The sequence below is a fragment of the Sebastes fasciatus genome, chromosome 12 (genome assembly GCF_043250625.1).
Source record: "Sebastes fasciatus isolate fSebFas1 chromosome 12, fSebFas1.pri, whole genome shotgun sequence".
NCBI lineage: Eukaryota > Metazoa > Chordata > Actinopteri > Perciformes > Sebastidae > Sebastes > Sebastes fasciatus.
Window position 1 is genome coordinate 29,084,448 of NC_133806.1, and position 18,311 is coordinate 29,102,758.

General features: G+C 39.6%; 2 protein-coding genes and 1 long non-coding RNA gene across 4 annotated transcripts; 2 read left to right on the forward strand and 1 right to left on the reverse strand.

The window, feature by feature from the left end:
• Positions 1-534: 534 nt before the first annotated feature.
• Positions 535-3,779, forward strand: drc9 (dynein regulatory complex subunit 9). 2 transcript variants are annotated; one of them, XM_074654615.1, is made up of 10 exons: positions 535-540; positions 1,307-1,436; positions 1,601-1,635; positions 1,726-1,848; positions 2,031-2,115; positions 2,262-2,423; positions 2,629-2,703; positions 3,123-3,254; positions 3,359-3,448; positions 3,595-3,779. In XM_074654615.1, exons 2-10 carry the CDS (start codon positions 1,308-1,310, stop codon positions 3,709-3,711), a joined length of 948 nt encoding a protein of 315 aa, XP_074510716.1. In that variant the 5' UTR covers positions 535-540; position 1,307; the 3' UTR covers positions 3,712-3,779. The 2 variants fall into 2 exon arrangements, with proteins under 2 accessions (XP_074510716.1, XP_074510718.1); XM_074654617.1 differs by lacking the exon at positions 535-540 and adding an exon at positions 1,031-1,169.
• Positions 3,642-10,049, reverse strand: LOC141779673 (uncharacterized). The gene is made up of 4 exons (XM_074654618.1): positions 9,917-10,049; positions 7,993-8,161; positions 6,849-6,995; positions 3,642-6,022 (listed from the first exon to the last, which is right to left on the reverse strand). The coding sequence occupies exons 1-4, from the start codon at positions 9,998-10,000 to the stop codon at positions 5,814-5,816; spliced, it is 609 nt and encodes a 202-aa protein (XP_074510719.1). The 5' UTR covers positions 10,001-10,049; the 3' UTR covers positions 3,642-5,813.
• Positions 10,050-14,595: 4,546 nt separating this feature from the next.
• Positions 14,596-15,523, forward strand: LOC141778276 (uncharacterized). Its single transcript, XR_012596029.1, has 3 exons — positions 14,596-14,684; positions 14,858-14,958; positions 15,113-15,523. It is a non-coding gene; the product is annotated as an uncharacterized LOC141778276 (long non-coding RNA).
• The last annotated feature ends 2,788 nt before the right edge of the window (positions 15,524-18,311 follow it).

Sequence of the window (18,311 nt, forward strand, 5' to 3'; positions counted from 1 at the left end):
CATCTGTTTAGAATTAACTTACATTTCTTTTTATGTTATTACAAATATTCTTATTTTCAGTTATTACTCGTCCCTAGAAATAACAATCCCCAAATATTTCACCTGTTTCTTAAATTTTTATACTACATAGTGACTGCAGGGGGCACTCATGTGACGTCATCATTTCACATTTATCCCAATTGTAGACCTGATGCCTTAGAAATAACATCAATAAACAAGCTAATTAAGGCAATTTGATTTTAATTTAATTTAATTTAATTCTGCCAGCTGACTTATTATTATTTGTTTTCCCATCACATTTAACCCTTCAATATAGATAAATTGATAAAATTGATAAATATTTAATTTATCAATATAGACAACATAATTACGGTAAATTACTGCTCAGTGAAATGCAGCTGTTAGTCGAGCTCTTTCAATAAAGTTGCATGAAAAAAAAGTGTGTTACCATAGTGACATGTAAACGATGTGTTACCATGGTGACATGTAAACGATTGTAGTATCATTCACCAGAGTGAGAGAGACACAGAGGGAACTGAAGTAAGTGGCTTTGACAGCTGATATTTGATGAAACTGAAGTTAGGTAGCTAGCATGGTGCTAGTTCCCAGTAGTGAACTATTAGTTAAGGTTACTGAGGGAGCAATTCAGACCTGTTAGCTTCACCAGACACCACTTGTCTGCTGAATGTCTCTTAGATTGATTTCTACCTTGCTTATCGAGGACAGTACATGCTTTGTGAAAAATAACAATGCTGTTTATCTTATTTTGTTAATTAATGAGCTATTGAAACATCATATTTCACTAGTTTTGGGATAGCACCAACTGGAAAAAAAGTTAATCTCATGTTGTGATGGAATTTTCTGTCAGTTCCTCTCTCCTTGGTCGGGGGGGTCAGAGTGTCTCTCAGAGTGTCCCTCTGTTGACATTATTGGGTTGGAGTCCTGTCTTATTATCTGTCCAGCTGTGTCTGTAGTGGGGACCATAGAGCCAGTTGCCGGGGTAACCAGGGTCAGAGATGCCAGAGGAACCGAGTAAGTCAAAACATGATGAGGGTAAAACACTGAGCACCAGGGAGGATGGGCAGAGTTGTGAGGCCTTCATGCAGAGAGCACCTCAATGGGGGAGACCTGACAATTGCTTCTTGATCAAGCTTCAATAGACCTTCTGTGTAAGACATCAACAGCTCTGGGGCCTCTTCCTTCCTATTGAGTTAACTTGTGTATCAGAAATTCCACCACAAATGTTACCTTGCTTCATTAACCGTACATTTCTTTGTGAAACTCATTGGTATATTTAACTCCACAGGATGTCTTTATCCCGGATTCAGAGTCTGAGACTGGCAGCCGTACTGGAGGACTGTTCAGACCAGTTGGACATACTGGGACATACCCTGACGGTGCAGATAGACAGGGAGCGAGGCACTGCAGCGGCACAGGTTGACTTCACTGTGTTTATCACCTGTTCCTGTTCACAGTCTAGAGGAACATCTGTCAAACAGCTGTCAGCTGCTTTGATCGGATGATGGTGTGAATGCTAGTTTATGCTCCATTTCATGATCTTACTGGACAAATTGACTGAAATAACTGTGTGTGTGTGTAGGAGAGAGCCAGGCTGACCAAGCTGAGGAGAGACTGGTGAGCAATACAAACAGACAGAAACATTTAGTTTATGTTGCATAAGTATTTATTTCTGACTTAAGTCTGTCTCTGTGTCTCTGTGTGCAGTCAGTACATCTCACAGGAGGTTCACAAGCTGCATTTGGAGCTGGAGGAGAAGCAGAGCTTCAGTTGTCTGCTGCAGGTGGTGGAGGAAGAGGAGCAGAGGGAGAAGGCTGAGAATATGAGAAGGTTCATCATTTGGAAACAATGCTAATAATACTAATCTTAATCGTTATGACAATACGTAACTAGAAAAAGTAATTTTGTAGACATGATGTAGTGTGATTTTTGAGAACCGAAGAAAGTATGGAAGAAGGGGGAAAAAGGAGAAGGTCAGTGTTGTATCAGTAACGGAGTGTCTCTCCACCCAGAGAGGCAAAGAGAGAGCTGGAGCAAAGACGACAAACTCTACGGAGACAGAAAGAGGAGCTCCAACAGAAATCAGAGGAACTGAAGGTGAGATAGTACTGTCTGCATGAATGTCTGTTAGTGGTGAGTGAGATTCTGCTCATTTGGGTGCACTGACCCTTCATTTGAGAAGAAAATCAAACATGTTAGTCTGCAAATTGGTGATAATCCAATACCCCCGCCCCCCCTTTCAGGACATGTCCCAGCTGGCCAAAGATCTGAAGCATCAGCTGAATGTGCAGTCATCAAAGATTGCCATCAAGAAGAAGCTTGAGGAGAAAAACATTGAGCTGCAGCTCCAGCAGGCACAAAGGGAGACCAGCCAGGCTGAGAAGCTGCTGGAGGACCAACAGGAGGTGGGTCCAACAGTCCATCCATCTACCTACCAAGCCCCCAAAAGGAGATGTTTTCAAATTGATCCTCTATCAGGGTGCAGACATGACCTCTACCATACTCTCTCTTCCCTTTCTGCCCAATATCTCAGCATGTTGAGCAGTGCTCTTAGACACCAGGGTTAAATGTCATCCAAATCACGTCTTCTGTTACCTCCTTCTCTCTCAGTGGCTGCAGAAACAGCTGATGGAGGAGAGGAGAGTTCACGAGGAGTCAGAGAAATTCCTGCAAAATCAACACGAGGTTGGTACAGAAACACCACTATTAACAACAGACTAATGTTGTCTTTTCCTGGTTTCCTCTAGGGTTATTGCTGCTGGATTATGGAGCACTGCAGTGTTAGATGCAATACATCAATGTTGTTGCTAATCATTAACATATCCCAGACTGTGAAAATCACTTCCCTCTAGCATTTAGTATACAGAAAACAATTACATTGTTGTGATATACAGTGACATTATGTAAACAAACTGGCATTTAAAGGGTTAAGATTCTGAAAATGAAGGAATATTTGGTAGTTATGATCAAATTTTTACCCTCCAAGGACATCAGAGCGACTTTTTTTTAAGGGATGCACAAGTTGTTGGTTGTGTTTTGCACCAGCAGCACCTAAGCCTTTGTGTTTGGTACTGTCATTAAAACTGTTGCTATTGTTGTTTCAGGAGTTGCAGCAACAGCTGCAGGAGTGGCAGCAGAGCACCAAACAGATGCAGCAGGAGAAGGAGCAGCAGCTCAACAATGTGTGCTGCAAAAGAACAGTGAATCTGGACCGACTGATGGAGAAGAGGAGGAAGGTGAGCAGCTCCTGGTGCTGAACATGACACAGTGTGAACAGCTGCCGATGCTGAACAGGATGCGCAGTTAGATGAACATTAATGAGATGCTGAACTGTGTTCAGTTCGGGGAGATGGAGCAGGTGGTGCTGGAGGACAGGGAGGAGCAGGAGAAGCTGCGTCAACAGCAGGCGGAGGCCAAAGCTGCTACCAAGGTAACAACGTCCAATCAGAACTCAGATCCATGCCTTACCATCATGCCCCATCTGGTTTAGTGTACTGATTAGGCTTGCCGCGGTAGTCGGTGTTACACCGTCACATCCCTAGTACTGATCCCTAATTCTGACCTTTGTCCCTACAGCTGCAGGCGTGGTGGAGAGGCTGGATGGTGCGCCGGGGCCTCGGTAGTTTTAAAAAAGCAGAAGAAGGCAAGAAAGGCAAGAAGGAAGGAAAGAAGAAGAAGAAGAAGAAGAAATGAGTTTTCTCCAACACTCCTTTGAGACATTGAAATGAATTCAAAGACAATAAACAGCAATCTTTGTATCTTCTTTGTACTTTATATAAAATTGTAAAAACATGTTTTTGACATTTCAAAAATACAATATGCATCAAAATCCCACAACAAAGACAAAAACCCAACTTATCTTATACAATATTTCAGAAGAAAAAGATAAGTAGTACATTGGTGAAGGGAACATGGAGCATATATACACATATCAGCAGACACAATAGTAGCACCTTTTATGTACAGTATGAACACAAGAAATCAAAATGACTTCCACAATGAACACTACTAAGTAGTCAACTCTTAGTGACCATAGGCCTTACTTATTAAAATAAGTTAACACCGTTATCATGACATGATAAGGATTTCAGTCAGACTCACAGTATTTTAATACTGGTTGTCTATGCAATCACACAATATATAAATTCATAAACACATCAAATGAATCCTACAGCCAGTTGTCTTTCAGCATATAATACCACTAGACATCATCTAAGGAGAGATCTGACGATCACAGAGAGATGAATCATCAAAAAAGTCATATCCATGTATGAAATTAATTTGGTAAAATTCCCAGCTGCTCCCAACTTTATGTCCGCACGTCTGACAGACGAGCAGAAGACCCGGCATTGCAAAACAGGAAACAACTTTACTGAAGAGAGTTTTTTGTTAGGATAAGGTTTGGGGAGCTGACGTTTGTTTGTGTGAAACTCTTACAACACTGATGACCCGTAGTTATGTTTTTAAAATCAGTAATCACAAACGTCAGCGCCAAAACCAGTTTCAAGGCACGTATAAACCAAGGCCAGAGCAAAAACAGTCCCATTAAACCAAAACATTGATGTCAGTCAAAATGTCAAAATAACAGCTGAAATAAATGCCCAAAATCCTCTGCATCCATCCTCTAAAATGTGAATATTTTGTTTTTTTTATATTATATATAATTATTTTATATAATATTAGTCTCAATATCCTCGGGTTTTGGACGGTTGAGACAAGCAGTTTGAAAATGTCATCTTGGGCTCTGGGAAATAAAGGGTTCGTCCGAAATTACACACTATGCACTACATACTCAATATGTGTACTATCGTTCAACATATTTTTGTGTGAATAAACAGTAGTATGTATCTTTTCGGACGCACTGAGCAGTAATTTACGTCGTCACTTCCTGAGAGCCTCCTTGCCGGTTGGAGACATGTAACCATGGTAACCCATACCAACCTCATGTGACCAAAACGACGCCTTGCAAAGTGAAATCTTATAATTACAGTTAAAGTGAAGCGGTATTGACGTTACAGAGCTGTCCACCAACGTTTGTTATGAACGTTGTTGTCACTACCGCTTTGCATTGTGGGATATTTATGCCACTGTACTGTCCAGCGTTTGCATACTGTAATATTTTAAGGGAAATAATATGCAATTTGCGTACTCTTGGTTTCATACTAAATTTATATATGTTTGAAAATTTGAGTGTTATTGGTGTAACACAAATGTGATGTTGTATATAGTATGTATGTGATAAATTAATGGACATGATTTCGGACCCCAGGAAGACTAGCTGGTGCCATCGGTATCAGCTAATGGGGATCCTTTTTAAATAAATAAATAAATAAATACTAAGGTTTTGGACATACTCAAATATCTCACATACTGTTTTATCGTACTAAATAGCATGTTGGTGTGGAATTTCGGACGCAACCAATTTGATTGACATTTTTTACTACTCTGACATTTTATAGACTAAACTATGAATCAGTTACCTAGAAAATAATCTTCAGATTTATCGCTAATTAAAATAATTGTTAGATATGGCCCTAAAATAATGCTGAAGGAGGAGAAGAGACAGACAGTGGGTGTATAGCCTGTGGTTTACACACTCATAACAAGTCTGAGTCAAAGCAGAGCAGAGGCAACTCCAAAAGGTGAAAATGTTTGATCTCGTCCAACCACAGATGACAGTGATGCTAGAGTGTGTAGTAGTGTGTGTGTGTGTGTGTGTGTGTGTGTGTGTGTGTGTGTGTGTGTGTGGTATGTGTGTGTGAGTGGTTGGGTGTTCACTCTGCGTATCCAAAGCTTCACTCTTGTGGCTCTTCTGTTTCAGTTGAGTGGGTCTGCTCAGCGTGCATGTAGTTGTTGTCTCCGATGATGACACAGTTGAGACGGGAGCCGTGGATGCTGATGTTCGGAGGCTCGGCCGATGGAAGGGGAGGAGCAGGAGGAGGAGGAGGAGCAGAGGTCTGTGCTGCTCCCTGCAGTCTACAGCTGCAGCTGCACCTCGCCTCATCTGTAACACATGAACAAATTACATGATTTCACTTCTCATGAGTACGGTGTGAGTGCTCTAGGGCAAATACTACAAAAATATTCAAACAATTAGGTCTGTCAATCGGTTAAAATAGTTAATCGTGATTAATTGCAAATTAATTGCACATTTTTTATCTGTTCAAAATGTACCTTAAAGGGAGATTTGACAAGTATTTAATACTCTTATCAACATGGGAGTGGGCAAATATACTTGCTTTATGCAAATGTATGTATATATTTATTATTGGAAATCAATTAGCAACACAAAACAATGACAAATATTGTCCAGAAACCCTCACAGGTACTGCATTTAGCATAAATAATATATTGCTCAAATCATAACATGGCAAACTGCAGCCCAACAGGCAACAACAGCTGTCAGTGTGTCAGTGTGCTGACTTGACTATGAATTGCCCCAAACTGCATGTGATTATCATAAAGTGGGCATGTCTGTAAAGGGGAGACTCGTGGGTACCCAGAGAACCCATTTTCATTCACATATCTTGAGGTCAGAGGTCAAAAGACCCCTTTGAAAATGGGCTTGCCAGTTTTTTGGGGGGGTTTTTGGTACCAATTGATTTAGGTTTTTCTAGCTTTAAAACCGAGCCCGTTACAGCCTAGAAATTGCAAGTTGCGTAAATTAGTAAATGAAATTAGTGGCATTAAAACGAATTTGCATTAACGTGTTATTATCGCCTTAACTTTGACAACCCTACAAATAATACAACAAAGCATAGTAGATGCTGCATCTCAAAGTGCTTTAAAGTCCTAGAAATTGCTATAAAGTAGGTTTGGCTGTTACCCACCATGCATTTGGAGCTCAGAAACCCGCATTAGAGGCTGACTTTCAGCCACCGCTGATGGGTAGGTGTCGCTCCCGATGACACAGTCGATCAAGGTGGAGTTGCTGATGTTCACAATCAAAATGGTAGACGGCAGATTCTGGAGTGCCACTGTTCATGAGTGAGCGAGGGAGAGAAAGGAGGAAAAAGGAAGAGAATATGAGAACGGGAAGTTGTTGTTCCAGAGTGATGTAATTGCAGAAATGCGTCACATAGTTCCTGATTATATGGAAAACAAAAAAAGCTTGTTTTGCTGACAGCGTATATGAAAAGCCACAGCGAAGAACGTGTGTGAGGTATACAGTAAAGTCTAAGTTTACTTGTTTTATACTTGAACTTAATCTTTTGATCAAGTATAATTAAGTATTCTTGCCTTATAGGCCTACAGAAAGGTATACTTGGCTTGTAGTTATGCTTACTTTTTGATAGAGTAGCCTATTAAAGTGGAGGCATGTGAGACATTTTTTTTTTTTATCATCACAAAACATCAAGTCAAAAAGCAAAAGTCTCTTTATCTACATACATAAATCATTGACTAAGTACTATAAGTTTAAGTATACAACGTGTACTTTAATAAACTAAAAAGTGGGCTACAAGTATATAACTATTAAACTAACAGTATACCTATTCACTTGTAGTATAGTTCATAGTATAGTTGCAGTATAAAACACAATTTAGATGTAAACTAGTTGTGTACTGTTCTTACGCTTAAAGTACACTTAAAAGTATACTTTTAGAAAGTGGGCCAATTTAGTCCCAAGAAGTACTGAATTAATACACTTACAAGTATACTACTAGTATACTGACATTAGTATACTACATAATGTGTACTTTGGGGAAATATACTTGAACTTTACTTTAGTATACTTCATAAAATAAACTTGAAGTATACTTCTTTTTTTCGTAATATGTAGTGAAATGCAATGCAGCAAGCTCCTAATGCTAAGTTCTAAAAGGCTAATGTGAAAAATAAGATGAACATAAAAGAGTTTCCTTTAAATTGAAAGAAAAATAAGACCAACAAAGGATTAAATAAAAAGATATGAGGAACAAATAAAGACCCTGAATGCTTTATTGACAGAAATGTAATATAAAAAGCAGATCTTACCTTGTGCAGTTTTATCTTCCGTAGACTGCTGACAGCATGTGGCCTTTTCACACAGCATAGAGTCTAGTGGGCAGCAGAACAACTGGCAGGCTCTTCTGCAGCTCTTTTGCGCCATCCTCTGCACCATCTGGATGATTTGCTGCATGCTGGAGGCTTTACAAGCCATCACCTAAACAAGAGAAGCAGACAGAAATCCCCTTTCAGCTTCAAAAAAAAATCTCACAATGATCTCATCTAAACATCTCAAATGCACCTGGGTGGACTTTCTGAACAAACAACATCGCCCGACCCCCCTGGTGCTCAGCTCTGTTTTTCTAGGTCACGTGCACTTTCACTTGCCAATGGAAAGTTGCTAAGCTGTGGACTTTTTTGTCTGTTGCTGCAACTAACAATGTACGGAAATGAATCTATGTGTAGGTGTTGTCTAATAGCTAAGGCTGTCAAAGTTAAATACATTTTAACGCCACTAATTTCTTTAACACATTAACACAACTCATACGAAACTAGAAAACCTAAGAAATCCACTGGTACCAACCATGTCATACTAGCTTGTCGGGAAGGAGGTTAAATAACGCTCTAAAATAACGCTACATTTTGCTGAGGAAAAACTGGCATGGCCATTTTCAAAGGGGTCCCTTGACCTCTGACCTCAAGATATGTGAATGTAAATGGGTTCTATGGGTACCCACAAGTCTCCCCTTTACAGACATAACCCACTTTATGATAATCACATGCAGTTTGGGGCAAGTCATAGTCAAGTCAGCACACTGACACACTGACAGCTGTTGTTGCCTGTTGGGCTGCAGTTTGCCATGTTATGATTTGAGCATATACAGTATATTGTTTTATGCTTAATGCAGTACCTGTGAGGGTTTCTGGACAGTATTTGTCATTGTTTTGTGTTGTTAATTGATCTCCAATAATAAATATATACACACATTTGCATAAAGCAGCATATTTGTCCACTCACATGTTGATAAGAGTGTTAAATACTTGACAAATCTCCCTTTAAGGTACATTATTATGAACAGATAAAAAATGTGTGATTCATTTTTTTAATCATGGACAATCATGCAATTAATCTTGATTAAATATTCTAATCGATTGACAGCTCTACTGATAGCTTATAAAGTCTACTAGCAAGATGATCGGTAGGTGAATGCAGGTTTCCAGGAAGTCAGTCACAGCTGGGGGGGTGCATTGAGCCTATTTAATGATGTCATGCTAAATGCTTAATTCAAATGTCCAGGATCTATTATATCTAAAAGCATAAAGTTAACAACATTTGACACCAATTTTAGAACATTTACAGACAGCAAACCTGTACACGGAAGTTAAGACCATATACCATCATTATTATCTGTCTTTTTATTATTATTATTACTAGCAGTTATATTTCTATTATTAATACAGCTATTATTACTGATATTTTTATCATAACTCTATTACATCTATTGTACCCAGAGCCTGGTTCTGCCCAATTTATACTCGTTAAAGGGGAGTTTTTTTTCATGCTATTGTCGCATAACAATTGTTATGCGACAATAGCATGAATGCATGCACATCATGGGGGATCTCTTGTGAGTCTCTAAATTATAGAGTAAGTGTTACATTACTGCTTTATAAGAACATTTGCGCCTGGAGATAACTTCTGTTATGATTTAATGCTATATAAAAAACTAAATTAATGAATGAAATAACTTTAATTGAATTAATTCGGTCAATTGTGGCGCGAGTCGCATCACATACTGCATGAGGAAGTATTAGAGCATACTACATTTTGATAAAAAACAACATAATACGAGTCTGTCCCACTACAAATACAGGTGCACTCCATCTATATAGGCTATACAGCAGTAATAAAGAGGGAAAACATCACTTTAAAGAGGCAATATATAATGAAAATATAGAATAAAGATCTCACCTGATAGAAGGGCGTTCTTTCTTTCACTTTAGTGAATGTGCTGTTATTAAGAGGACTCAGAGCTAGAGGGTTAGAGTCGTCCATCCTCCGTGTGTACTAGTTATGATATCATATCTACAGAGACTAACACCTACTTATATAGGAGACTAACACCTACATATGATAGAGGCTGCAGGAGGGTTTCGGAAAAGCCCCCGCGCATGCGCACTGTAACCCGGGGTTTCCGTCTGGACAGATGTCAGCTTCTTATTGACAGCGAGCTTTAGCGGTAAAAACAAGTCGTGTTTTACGTAGGAAAGGCTTTGTAGCATAAATTCTCGCCAAGACTGAGTTCTTGTGTCAGTGACTGACGCAACAGTAACATAACAACTGTTGTCTAATGTTATTTCATGTGTTTCTCCCGCTGCTCTGTGCTGCTGCCTTCACTGCACCTCGTACAGTCTAGTCCAGGGGTCAGCAACCTTTACTATCAAAACAGCCTTTTTAGGCAAAAATAATAAAAACAAAAATCTGTCTGGAGCCACAAAACATTTGAGCATTATGATGAAGGTAACACAGTTTATAGTCTAAGTATATAGTATATAAGTCTAATGCAGTGAGGGCCAAAGAGAATGTACTACGGAGTATTTGGGCCACATTGAGGGAAAAAACATCTGAGATTTCCAGAATAAAGTCAGAATATGACAAGAAAAAAGTCGGAAATGTTACGAGAATAAAATCATAACTTTACGAGAAAAAAAAGTCATAATATTACGAGAATAAACTTTATTCTCGTAATATTATGACTTTATTCTCGAAATCTCAGATTTATTTATTTTCCTCAATGTGGCCCTAATACTCCGTCGTACCGTCGTACCATAGACCTACAACAATGATAAATAAAAATGAAAACGTAAACAAAAAAACAGTTATTAATTTCCACTAATTTAAAAAAAAAAAATCCACAGGGAGCCACTGGAGAGGAGCTAAAGAGACGCATGTGGCTCCAGAGTACCATCTCAGAAAATATTTGTCTCTCCAAATACCACCATTATGACTGATATTAACACACAGTAGCGTAGGCCTACCCTATATGGCACTTAAACTCTCACACAACTCTCATACTAGCAAGGAGCAGCCTCCCACACTAGGCATTGCACCATATGAGGAACATCTGCCATGTGCAATAACACTGTTCAATATTGCAATGATGATATGACTTGCGATAAATAATCAAATATTGAAGTGTGCATATTAGCTATACATATAAATATACTGTATTTTATATATAACTAGGCTACATGTTGTTTCTAGAGCAGCAACAGTAATGTCTACAACAGCAAAGTCACCATATAAACTCATTAATATCTCACTGGAAACAATCTAACATGTTTATAAACTAGAGCAGTGGTTCTCAATCTGTGGTACGCGTAGGCCTACCACTGGTGTAGTCAGACTGTTTAGGTTAGTTTGTCACATATCTGACCTGTAAACTTATCAGCTGGCTGAAACCAAACAGCTCCTCTTCCCTCTATCAGCACTAATGTTACTGCAGCAGAGGGAGGAGGACAGAGAAAAAGAGGACAGGAGGACAGGGGACAGGAGGAAGGACTGATACTGACTGATGTATGTGTTCTTCAGTCTTCATAAACTTCACTTAATATTTTCATGTCAGGAATATGATTTGTTTTATTAACATTTTAGATTGTTTCCAGTGAGATATTAAAGAGTTTATATGGTGACTTTGCTGTTGTAAACATTACTGTTGCTTCTCTAGAAACAACATATAGCCCAGTTATATTTTAAATACAGTATATGTATATGCATAGCTAATATGCACACTTCAATATTTGTTTATTTATCGCAAGTCATATCATCATAGCAATATTGAACAGTGTTATCGCACATGGCAGATGTTCCTCATATGGTGCAGGCCTAGTGAGGCTGCCCCCCACCCCCTGTATTTTAACATTGGTCATAATGGTGGTACTTGGAAAGCAAAATATTTTCTAAGGTGGTACTTGGTGAAAAAAGTCTGAGAACCACTGAAATAAATCATATTCTTGACATGACAATACTAAGTGAGGTTTACAAAGACTGAAGAACACAAACATCAGTCAGTATCAGTCCTTCCTCCTGTCCTCTGTCCTCCTGTCCTCTGGTCCTCCTGTCCTCTTGTCCTCTGTCTTCCTCCCTCTGCTGCAGGTAACATTAGGGCTGATAGAGGGAAGAGGGGCTGCTTTGTTTCAGCCAGCTGATAAGTTTACAGGTCAGATATGTGACAAACTAACCTAAACAGTCTGACTACACAGCCTACTTTCAGCTTTAGTTTCAGTCTTGTGAAGCCGAGGGTGACGTTCTCAGATACTTTATGAAGGTAATAAATTAATAACACAGAGGCTCAGGGTACGTGTCCACAGGGGCGTTTCTGAAAACATTTGAGGCGAGAAATAATTAAGCCAGCTTAAGCCATGCAGTTGCTGAATCTGTCTTTATTTTGGTTCGACAACGTTTAGTTCAGTCAGGACCACTTTAGTCAAAGACACTATTACATTGCAGTAATATATACATTATATTTGGTGGTATGGCTCTGCTCTGGGACCTCCCTGCCCATCCACGCGCATACGTGGATCCACGAGCCTACGTGGTAGCATGAGGCAAGGAGAGCACTCCTCCTTGCCCTTCCATGTGCACACATGGAAAGCCAAAGGCAGGGAGAGCAGCAGCAAAGACCCCCTGGGTGCAGAACAGAGCCGGAATCAATGACAACAGATTTGACATTGATTAAGTCATAAACAGTTAGGGGTGGGCGACACATCGAATATAGTCGATGTATCGCGGCTTGTCCCCCTGCGGTACAGAAAACGACTACATCGCGAACATCGAACACAAATTGTCATGTAATGTTTCCAAGCCAACCCTTTTTGTATGAAAGATTAAAATTGTTCCAAAGAACCACTAATGAATATCAACAGAGATTTTAATGCAGACATATACTGCAGGGACTACAAGATCATAATATTGGTGTGATTGTATGCATCAAAGGGTTAAATTGAGCATTTATGAAGTGCTTAGAGGATATTTGAAAATATTGCGATATAGCCTAAAATATCGCGATATTATCCTAGGCCATACCGCCCAGCCCTAGAAACAGTATTAAAAGGAGGTGGGGGGTGGAGGTGGGTTGCGAGCGGCTTGTAGAGGAAGCAGCAACGGTAGGCCGGCTGAAGCAGCTTAAATAAGGTGCCCTGTATGAAATTGACCAATGAATGCATAGAGAGGAATCAGCTGATCTGTCAGCTGATTCATCAGCTGATTGGGCTGGCTTAAGATCAGCTGTTATCAGCTGATCGCCATAGTATGAGCAGAGCTTGACATCATGGCCTGCATGAACTAACGCTACGCTCGATTTTGAAAGATTTCTCGGGAGTGTCGTCTACTGAGAGATACTGCTTCCGTCAGTTGTATGTGCCGTATTTGAAACCACATACTGCACATACTACTGAGGGCCATACTGCTTCCTCAGTTTTACAATATGTGCCGTATTCGAAACCGCATACTGCTTCATACTACTGAGGGACATACTGCGACGTCAGCCACAGAGCTGACAGACTCTGTGGCTCTCCAGCAAGCTACCCCCGCGTATTCAGTGTGAGGGGAGTTTATTGTGAAGGACCGGAAGCGCTGACGCGGTGATGCTGTGCAGACATGGCACGTGTACAATATACAATATTTCCCTCTGAGATGTAGTGGAGTAGAAGTAGAAAGTATCAGAACATGAAAATACTCAAGTAAAGTACAAGTACCACAAAATTGTACTTCAGTGCAGTACTTGAGTAAATGTACTAGTTACTATAGTGGTACTTTCCACCACTAAGTAGCTACATGTTATACTGTTGTGTTTTTCTAAGCATTCTTTATTGCTCCTGTTGGATTAAAATATTTATTTAACGGAAAAGTAGTAATGTGTTTTTGATACCTTCGCTTTTTTGCATTAAATCATACCGGGATGTTTGCTGAAATTGATTGGATGTGGCACAGCCCTACCTAGAAACATTTCCACCAGCCGCCACTGGGTAAATATCATTATTAACATTACGTAACATTGATATTGGGTTCTCTTAGACAATACGGATTAAACGTGTTTTAGCTTTCTGGCGTTTTTTAATGTTGGCTGATTGATTCGCTGTGAAATCAATGAATGAGTTTGTAATGTTACTCTGTCTTAGCTAACCTGGCTTTAATTATCTCAGCGAAACCTGGTGAATAGTTACCAATCACTTTATAATCTGTTCAGAGCTCTAATTATTATGCTGAGGCTACGTTACAGTTACAGTTACAGTTACATAGAGGTAACGTTACTCATACTGTATGAGCTCCTCAGCGTTGTTAAACTAAGACTACCACAGTCACTTCTTTTAGCTCAGACAGGTAACTGTAAGATAACTGTGGTGTTATATTAATGATTATATGATCATAAACGTTATGTTAATACTAAAGCTATATATACATATACAGTATGACTGCTACTGTATTAGCTTCTTAACGTTGTGAAACAAAGTTTACTATCACAATCACTGTTTTTAGCTCAGACAGGTAACTGTCAGATAACTGTGGTGTTAATTAATGTTCATGATTAATGATTATATGATCATAAACGTTATATTAAAGGTTCATACTAAAGTTATATAAACATGACTGTAGTTTGTATCCTCTGCCCCAGAAGCTCAGTCTGCAGTCCAGTCTGAATCCTCACCTGGTGAGGTCTCAGGTGGCAGAAATACAGTTGGTAAGTAATGTTTACATAAACTTCACAATAAAGCAATAGTAACAGTTGTGTCAAATCTATTGAACATACAACAGACAGAGTGCAGACAATAAGATATTATATGTTACATGTAGTGTAATTTCACAGCAGTTTATCCTGTTTATTTGCTTACTGATGACAAGTTGTATGATTAGGGGACGGGCATGGTATGCCAGGTATGGATCGGGTTGACAGCCTTGCAGAGCACCTGGTAGAACTGAGGACACAGACCTCCATGACTCTCAGCAACCAGCAGGTTAGTAATATTTGTGATTTGGAATACCATGCTTAGTCCAAAAAGAATAAGACAATGTTGTTGTTGTTGTTTTCATTTCATTACTTACTCACATAACCCTGTTGTGTGAATAAATATTCAGTCTCTGTTGTTCTTTTCATGTTTTCTTTATAAGGGAAGCACAATTGTGGCCCTGTGGTAAAACCTGCTGGACGTTGACAGCGGGCCCAGCAATCTACAGAGGGCAGGTCACTGCTGGAGGCCCCGCTGGAGTCTGAGCTGAAGGAGTTTCTGGTGAATCTGTGAGCTGTAAATCATTTTGTCTGATTTTGCAGGGAATCAGACCCAATGATAAACATTAAGAATAACTAAAGTAATGGCCGATATTCTCTCTGATGGTCTTGTTTACTTATGCAAGCCATATAGAGGCATCAGTAGTACATTGAGAGTTGTTTCATAACCAGTACCACACTGAAAATAACCTGTTACAAGTAAATGTTAAGTGTTAAATTCTTACATTGAAAATGTTAATCAAAAAGTACAAAAGTGTTATCAGTATTATCTTCTTCAAATTATTTGTTCTTGTTGTTTCACGTGTTCCAGGCCCAAAGACAATAAAGTTAAAGCTTTAATATCATGACTGTCTCAATTCATGTGTATTCCTATGGTTATTTGTTTAATTAATTACGCAGCAAGTCCATCCCAATTAAAACATATTGCTCAACTATTCTCCAGTACATTATGATTTATTCTACTAACATTTTGAGCTATCTTTCCTAACAGTTCATTAATCAGTCATAAGGAGGATGTATGCAATAATAATAACACAAAACATCATCATGGATGATGATAATGTTTTGTATATTTGCTATCTGATCTACCAGTTATATGATTGTATAAGGAAACCTGAACGATTTTCAATATTAATGTATTAGTTGCAGTGCACAAGTTTTGCATTAATATTATATCTTGAGTCAATTCAAGTTTACACGAGCAACACAAACATTTTTTTACTGCATATTATAAACTTCGACCCTGCCGGAGACAAGATTCGAACTGCCTCTCAAGTGGACATGTATTGTTCCCCCCGAAAAGCACAAAAAATAATATTTGTATTCTTTAACAAAAATACTATGGTGTATAAAGACTTCAAAACACCATGTGGGTGAAAATAAGAGCTACAGAATTGTGTTTTCTTCTCTCTTTCTCTCTTTTTCTTTCTTTTACTCCTCTTTTCCTCTCCCCCCTTTCTCCCCCTTTTTCCTCCTTCCTCCCTCCCTCCCTCCCCCACCCACCCTATTGTTCCCCAGCTTTAGAGCAGACAGGCATGCCATTAAGCTGTCAACAAAGCCCACTTTATAATGATGATGGCCCTGTTCAGACCTGGTATTAACATGCGTCCTCAGTGATCGGATCACAAGTGGACAGCTCTAAGTGCGTCTGTTCACACCTGGCATTAGGATGCGTCTCCACATTTGTCTCCAATGACCACTTGTGATCAGATCTAACTTCCCCGCTCCATATGCAAATAAACACGTAGTAAACACACGGCTGATACAGCAGCCGTTGTGACGTAATATTACATGAATGTCAGTAGTTGTATTGTATTGACATCAAAATAAAAGGAGAACAAGCACAGGTGGGCGGGCGGTGACTTCTGAACTTCTGACTTCTGAACTTCTGAGTAGAAGAGATCCGGCAACAGCAGCAGGAGGAGGTGGTGACAAAAAGCTGTGGTCAAGTCGGACAGTTTCCAGTCTTTTTGAGCAGCCTTCCCGGAATTTACAGAAAGTCACAGAAAAAGTTACTTCCTGTTAGATCGGATCTGTAGGCAGCTTGTAGTTTTCAGATCACGTTGGAATTTATATATATTTGTTTGTAAATATATGTGGAAATGTGCATGTGTCTATCATTGGATTCTATCCTCTATTATGTTTATGTCCACCTTGTAAAGCACTTTGTAATGAGCACTCGTTTTGATAAGTGTTATATATCGATAACCATCATTATTATAACAATTAGTATTATTACCAACCACACAAGATGTGTTTGTAAACAGATGAAAACAACATGAGACTAATACAATCTAGCGTTAAATATTAAAATTACACAGAGAGTTGTGACTTCCTACTACACGTGGTGTTTGCTGTCAAACCGGCCGTTTCTATGGAAGTTGTTATTGGACTTTATTAGTTGTAACCCACAGAAGACAATTCACAAATGTGTACCATGATCTGCAAGTATTTCACTATCCACAAACATGTATTTTTGTATTTGTGTTGTGTAAAGTCACATTCACAAAAATACAGGGTGATTTGCAAATACGCATAACTTACTCTGTAAATACGTGTTTTAAAGGGACTATTTGTAACTTTCAGAAATGCTTGTTAACAGCGACACCTGTGGCCTTGAAATCAACGAAAGTCAGCGTTGAGCTCGCGCTTGCTCGCTCTAAATAGACATGAACGAGCATCGCTCAAAACAGTGAGGCGACACACGTCAGCTAAAAGCACAATATCACTCTATATTTCAGCTGCTTGGCAGTAATGTTAGCTGACCAGACGAAGGTCTCTCCATGAATCAATGCTGATCCTAGTGTTGGCTTTTCCTACCTCAGCGCAGGCTTCAGCAGCGGAGCTCCTCAACGAGTTACGTTATCACCTCAGTAACGAGATGACAACGTAACTCGTTGAGGAGCCCCGTCACTTCACAAGACACGGGAAACCTCTGTTGGTGTGGAGGAGCTGCAGCATTTATTTCTGCACAAACGTCCACTGAACATTCACTAGATATTCTCAGGGCTAAACTAACTCTTCTGCACTGTGTAGTGTCTGAGTGAAGGCAAGCAGGCAGAAGAGACGAGGCTCCGGCCATACGCGAGCGCGCATACGCGAGCGCGCATACGCGAGCGCGCATGTGTCCCGACCCGGTACATTTACAGTATACGCATAAAAAGTTACAAACAGTCCCTTTAAGGTTTACATGTAAAGTGATAAACACGCATTTGTGCATCTATTTCTACACGTGGAATGCTATTTGCTCATTTTCAGATTGCTTCCTGTGCATTTGTGGGCCATGTGACATTTGCAACTTCCCTCCTGTTTGTTTACATAATTTTGTCCAATTGGTACAGTGGCAGATCTGTAGAAACAATCTGTAAGTAAGAGGTGCATTTACTAGCTCCACCAGGAGGGGGCGACATTCCCGCACATGAGCTGACGGAACTACAGTCTAACGCTACTGGCAGAAAGCTATAGAAGAAGAGTCTGACAACTAACAGCCTGGCTTCTGGAGGTGAAAGACGATGTGGAATATCTTTATTTAACACGAGCCAGCGTCAGTGACTAAATCAGTTTGATTGCATTGTTTTCTAT